The sequence below is a fragment of the Suillus paluster genome (assembly GCF_016628075.1).
Source record: "Suillus paluster strain FC165 chromosome Unknown EDB91scaffold_21, whole genome shotgun sequence".
Taxonomy (NCBI): Eukaryota; Fungi; Basidiomycota; class Agaricomycetes; order Boletales; family Suillaceae; genus Suillus; species Suillus paluster.
This window is the reverse complement of record NW_024537581.1, coordinates 412,900-419,415: the sequence shown is the minus strand read 5'-3', so window position 1 is coordinate 419,415 and position 6,516 is coordinate 412,900. Positions and strand designations below refer to the sequence as shown.

The 6,516-nt window shown below is 44.6% G+C and overlaps 2 protein-coding genes across 2 annotated transcripts; both read right to left on the bottom strand.

Moving 5' to 3' along the window:
- Positions 1 to 1,804: 1,804 nt before the first annotated feature.
- EDB91DRAFT_1051932 (uncharacterized protein) lies at positions 1,805 to 2,059 on the bottom strand (the record flags this gene model as incomplete). The annotated part of the gene is made up of 1 exon (XM_041313636.1): positions 1,805 to 2,059. A coding segment is annotated over one exon (255 nt), but the record flags the coding sequence as incomplete, so codon positions are not given.
- Positions 2,060 to 3,648: 1,589 nt separating this feature from the next.
- Positions 3,649 to 3,813, bottom strand: EDB91DRAFT_1052160 (uncharacterized protein; the record flags this gene model as incomplete). The annotated part of the gene is made up of 1 exon (XM_041313658.1): positions 3,649 to 3,813. A coding segment is annotated over one exon (165 nt), but the record flags the coding sequence as incomplete, so codon positions are not given.
- Between the last annotated feature and the right edge of the window lie 2,703 nt (positions 3,814 to 6,516).

The following is a 6,516-nucleotide window of genomic DNA, read 5'->3' as shown; positions in this document are numbered from 1 at the left end:
TTACTTATGATTAGACAACATTAGACAACATTAGCAGGGGATGTTTTTCCTGATGTAAAGCAAAGGAGTGTAGCAATTCAAATGACACCAGGAGGCAGTCAGACTCAGGGATCAAAAAAATGTTGCAGAATACATGGAACTTTTGCAACCTGGCACTGTAGCTGGCTGTGCTGTGTAGAGATGCCTGGTTGGCTAAAATGGCTATATGGTGAATGATCGGGTTATTGATAGTTGATGAAGGCAGGGAATTCATGCCTTGCCACAGGAAGAGCCATTCTGAAACTTGACACTGTGGGTGGAGGTACAAAGGGTCCGCACTCAACACCGCAGGTGAGGAGGGTGGGTAATTAATAATCAGAGATAAGGTAGACCTTGCGCTGTTTCAGCAAAAGTCATGTGCTGTGACCAAATTGTGACGTGTACATTGGCTGGATGGGTAATCCTTTGGTGACTGAAAAGTTCGGTCAAAATTCCTATTATGGACAGCATAGATAAACTACGGACTTTGAGTAAGTACTGTACTGGTGAGTAAGTAGTGTAGTTTGATGATAATGTAGATGTGTATGTATTGTAGTATAATAAACAAAATTTACCTAGATTATATGTGCTGCATTGAGCTCGGTGAAGATTGAACCAGGGAGAACACGGTGTCCGCGATATTTCTTTGCTGCCCAAGCAGCTTGGCTCCCATTTAGGCCTTTGTGATACACATCCATAAAGTGCTGTGATCTGATCGCAAATCTGCGCAGTAAGTCCAAATCAGAAAATGACTCATCTTTCAAATTGTGTGATGGCTTACCTCCGCATGCTGGCGATAGGAACAGAATCCAGCACCTTAACCACATTAATCTCCAGATTGCTGTCCTTCGTTGACATGGGGTAGGTGAAATAAATCTGTTTCGCAAAACCCCAACATTGCTCAATAAAGTTCAACTCACAATGGAACTTTGGCAGAAACATGACCTGAAACCACCTAGCCTTGCAAGTGGTCTCCAAGAGTGACTTGACGTTTTTGAAATCAGGCTGACAATAGAGAATACGACGGCAGCAACAATCCATTGCTCCAGCTGCACACTCAAAGTTTCTACACTGGGCCTTTAGCTTTTCGACATCAAAACCACGTTCCATCAAAATCACTGCCATGCCTTTGAACAGGCCTGACTTCTCATGCCCCTCTGGCCAATAAAACTCCTGGGGTGCTCCATCATGAAAACCGTCGGCCATGCGAACTTTCTGCTTTGTTGGCTTCCCATCAGGGCCACAGATCGGTTTTCCTTGTGTGTCCCATACTGGTGTGTCAACCCCCCAGCGTCTGCAACCTTTTGGCATCTGACGACCGGATATTGCATCATCAGCTCTTTTCAGGTGAGTTGAAGCATTATCAAAAATAAAGACATGGTCATCATCGGGATAATCTTTTTTCCAGGATCATCATCACTTTTTTGGCATGCCAAATAATTTCATCATTGGTAAAATACCCATCTCTTGCTTTTCCAGCATGGAAGAGGATGCGTGCTGATTGTGTTCCATCATGCAATCGTAACCAGCTGTAATCTGTGGATACAAAGTCTACTGCCATGAGAGACGCTCCCTGTCCTTTGGGCTGTGGTGTGCTTTTTTCATCTTTGTGTACCCATTGCTTTTGGCGGTGGTCGTGTGCATAGAACGTGGACTCGTCATGGAACCATACCACAGTACGTCTTTCTGACATTGACTGTCCCTTGTCAAGCTTCACAGGATCTACAGGCGACCATTTTCGCATTTTTGATTCCAGTGTATACCATGCAGGTAGAAATATGTTCTGTCAGTAGTTGACAACATCCTCTCGTTCGTGACTGTCGACGTATTGCCCATTTTTGGCAGTAGTCCAGCAAAAACCACAAGTCTTCATCCAGCACTGAGCCGTCGCTAATGAAACTGTCTTTGACAGACTGTATCGGTGTTGTACGTCTGGTTTTGCAAGATGTTCGACGATTGCCGAGGCTGTGACATATTTGCCAAGTGATTGGAGGTGGACGAGTAACTCATCCTTCAAATCCTCATCCTCAATCCATGAATTACTCTGCTCTCAGCTGCTCCTGGATATTGGTAGGTTCCCACAGTCCTGGATGTAGGCCTTTGACCACTCCTGCACCTTTCTAGACATGTATGGCCCCTTCCCGATGAACTGTGCAGTTTGCAGTGCTGCAGCAGACCATGCCACACCCTTTGTGAATGCACAGAGGAAATATTCCATCCATGACAAGCGCTTTTCGAGAATGGAGGTGAGTCCAGTCACTTTTGGTCAATGTCCCTTATTGCGAGGGGGGTGAAGAAGGTTTTCGAGATTGCTTAGAGCAAGTCTTGCTGAGTCGAGGCTGGGTGGAGTGCGTGCATCAATAGAATGCCATGGGAAGATAAATTCCTTCTCTCCTAGACTTTCCTTCGGCAGAGGACTAATGTGAGCCATGTCCCCATGCCCAAAATTCTCTGTGTTAGCAGCCAAGAACTCATGCACAGCTTCCTCAAACATCTCATAGCCCTCACTCGGTCCATGCTCAATCTCAATGCACACCTCAGCATCCCAATTTAACTCCAAGTCGTTGCAGTTGGAATTCAAGTCATGGTCCAAATCCGAGTCTGATGAGTCTGAGCTCGAGTCTGATTGATCATCCATGGGTATGTCCAGAGCTTCCTTAGTGACAACAGGCAACTGAATGTCTGGTCTATATTTGTGATGCGAGGCTAATACAGGAATAGTCGTGTCTACTGTAGGGCACTGAAAAAAGAAGGCATTAATTGTCAGTGACGCAGAATATTTGAGTATGTTCAATATTCACCTTGTTCTCCTTGTCTGCTTGTGCTGAAAACTTCCTCTTCTTTGCATGCTGCCCAAGGTTTTCAAGGGCCGAGCGCACCTTTGATGAGCGTTTGGGCATTCCGGCAGTGAAGAGGGTGGAAGTGTCCCTCCGGACATCGCTAACGGCATGTGCAGCAGCAAATTTGAACTCAGTGGAACTCTGATTACCTCTGTAGACTAAAAAATACACATCTTCTCTCTAAACATGGCGTGAACAAACAATCGGCGACGGATTATTTGTAGCTAGAGCTACCCTCTACAACATATCCGTCTCTGATTTTTTCAAACTAGTCCCATTACCCTTTGTATACATGATCAATACTTTTGTAATGCTTTATCATGCTTTATCATGTGATGTTTGCTGAAACAGCGCAAGGTCTACCTTATATGATGCAGTGCTCTTACAATAATTGGACGAGTTTGTCTGATAAATGTGGTGGTAGGGGCATGGAAACTGGACTTGCTGCTCCAGGGAAACCAGCTAAGAAAGCCTTGATGTCACTGCATGATAAGGCATCTGAGATATTGGTGCAAGTGGGCACATAGATTGTGTGCAGACAAAAGCCATTTTCTGCTTGCAGTTGATACACATGCTTTAGAACTGCATTTGTGGGTGTTGTGGGAACGGCCCTTGTTGGTTACTGCCACCACTCCAGTATTGTCTGAGCACACCAAATAGGTAATATTCTCTGATGATCTGTGATGTGCTATGATACCCAAGCGAAGGGCTAATCAGAGCCCAAGTTCTATTGCAGTAGCCTCTGCCCAGCCTATATCAAAGTTTCATTTTGGGCCAACCTTGAAGCCTGTCACCCTGTGCCAGACGGCCAGTGCTTCTGTATAACCACTCCAATCCCAAAGGAAGTGCTTGCATTGCCCCACCACCCAATGTCTACTAGAGATGGGTCTGTGATGGGTACCAAGTTTGGGAGGTGTGACAGTAGAGAATGAACCCAGGGCAGGTCTGTGAGAACAGCTGGTGACAGATGGAGATGTGCATGCAGAGAGCAGAAACTGGCTGCAAATGCTGCTATCAAGTGCAGGATGGATCAGAGGGAAAATGCACACCACATGCACTAATTTTCTGTGCAAACTGGTGGCTTCTTTCGCAGTAAATGAGGCCCGTGGAGCAGCCAGCATACAACCATCTCCTGCACCTTGCAGAGCTTGTCCTCTGGTAATGAAACTCACTTGAGGTTCAAGTCCCAATTGAAACCAATGTATTGATGTATAGAAGCAAAGAGCCAAAGCTTCTTGAGGCTCCATGGAACCCCACAGTAGGCTGTTATGGATATGAAATCTGCTTCAGTCCATGATTGGTGAGGGAGTTGGATGACCAGAAAGTTGTCTACCATTTTGAATAAGTTCGAAGCCGGCTTTGCCATACTATCAGTTACCACAACTTCGGACAACCACTGGTTCAGACACTTTGCAATATCTCACTCAACTCTACTTCAAATCATATTCTGCTTGACCACATATCATTATACACTTGTAATATACTATTGTGAAGCTGAATCTTTGAAATTGGTCAAGAAATGATTGAGATCCTTGTTGAGGTGTGACAGAGCCAAAAATCATGTCTGCCTGTCACCAAGCTGAGTCTGCCGTAGCAGAGTTTCAGTTCTGCCGACCTACTTACTCATTTGTACCATATACAAGTCATCTAAACAGTACCTACAGCCCCTTATAATTTTGTACCAGTTGATGATACATATTCAATAAATCACTTTTAATTGCTTTTAAAAATAATAATGAATGTTACAAAGCCACAACACCCCATGTAAATGCTGCCTGTGCCAGCTACTGGATGCTAAGTGGAGCTTGTTTTTGGCAGATGTGACATGTGTTACTACTCTGTTACATTGTGTGACTGTCTGAATGAGTAGTTGTCTGAAGTTGTGGTAGCCAATAGTAAATGGCTACGAGCATGTTAGTGACAGAGCCAAACACGCTAGCACTTAATGTATGGCCAAGCATGAAGGCTCAGTCCACATACATGATTCCTTTCCAGAAGATGCAGAGAGTGTTTTGTTGCCAGGGTGTGACAGGGATTGTACAGTAGGCTGAAGAAATGTTGAAGGTTGCTGCAACACAACCAGGGGGAAGCGTGAGGATGAGGGCAGTAGTTTTGTTGAATGTTCCCCAGACATTAGGAAAATTGTCCATGCTGATTACAGCATTTACAGATTGGATATCTATGGAACCATATGGGTAGGATAGGTCCTATACTATGCGGAATTTGTTGGAATAGGGCTTTGGCACTAAGCCCAGAGGAGATGTACAAAATCATCCAATTAATTGTTTGAGGTCTGTGGGGCTGAACCCTATAGAGTATCTGCCTATGGCCTGTTCTGAGAGTATGTACACATTGATTATGGAGGGATTGGGTAATGAGGATGAATGATTCTCAAAATAAATGAGTGGTGGATGGTGAATCTGTGACACCAACATTTAAACTGTTATGTATACTGTCAACAATATGATACCAATCCTCAAATATACCATATTTACAAAGAATCTCTTCCACCCAAAGGTGGTTGAGCAGGGTGATTACAGCACATGGGTCACCTGCAAGCTTTGCAGCTGCTGGCCCCATGTGACAAATCTCCACAGATGCTGCAGGAGTAGACATTTCTGCAGTTGGGACTAAAGGTGCAGTTGGAGCCATTGGCCCAATTAAAGCAGTAATGCTTTCCACTCGAGGTAGCAAGTGCATGCTTGCTCCTAGCATTGGTGGCAAGGGCTGCAACAGGTTTTCTGGTGGTGGTTGTATCAGCGGTACAATCAGTAGGCAAGTGGCCACTTGCTCCACAACAAAAACAATGGCTTAATGCAAGCATATGTGACTTTTTATAAGGGGAAGCTGGAAAGTTGCTTGGGGCAGCCTACTTAGATGTGGAGTGTGGTGAGTAATGAGTTGTGGGCCTTTGGGGATGATCTAATGACCAAGTATAATCTCAGTCTCTTGAAAGAAGCTCGTCTAATGAGTTATGTACCTAATGAACAAGTATACTAGGGACTCGTCAGTTCTGTTCTAATTGATACATTGAGACTATTAACTCACATCTTAGTCTCTTGAAAGAAGCTGAGATGTACTGGTGCTACTGGTGGTGTTCTTATAGTAAGCTAGATGGAAATGAAAAATATATCAAACATATGAGTAACATATTGCAGGACATGAGCCGACATCAACACATCACTTGTCAATGTCCTTTTTGGCTTGGGCTCAGACCACCTGTCACTCTCTCCTCAACCATCTTGGATTGTTCAGAGTCTAACAGGGAGTTGAATGGAGTAAATTGTGGTATGACAGGGGGTATCTTATTATTGGCTATGGTAAGTACTGCTACATTGAGGCCAGCAAGATTATGCTCGTGGTTGGTGTTAGCCAATTCTCTTTGCTGCACATCATAGTGCATTGCCACAGACCAGCCATGTGTATGGCCGATATTGAGAACTATAAGATGATGCAATATGAGGGCTGATGCCCAAGCCTCCCCCCAGTAGTGCAAGATTCTATCCTCTGCAGCCTTCACTGCCACTATCCAGTCAACTGTCATGATTGAGAGCTTCTTTATGCAGTCAAGACCTTTGGCTGTAAGCCCATCTTGTGTGAAAATGAAAGATGAGTCTTCCCCACACAGGAAAGCTTTAGAGTGAGCTGCATGTGTGAG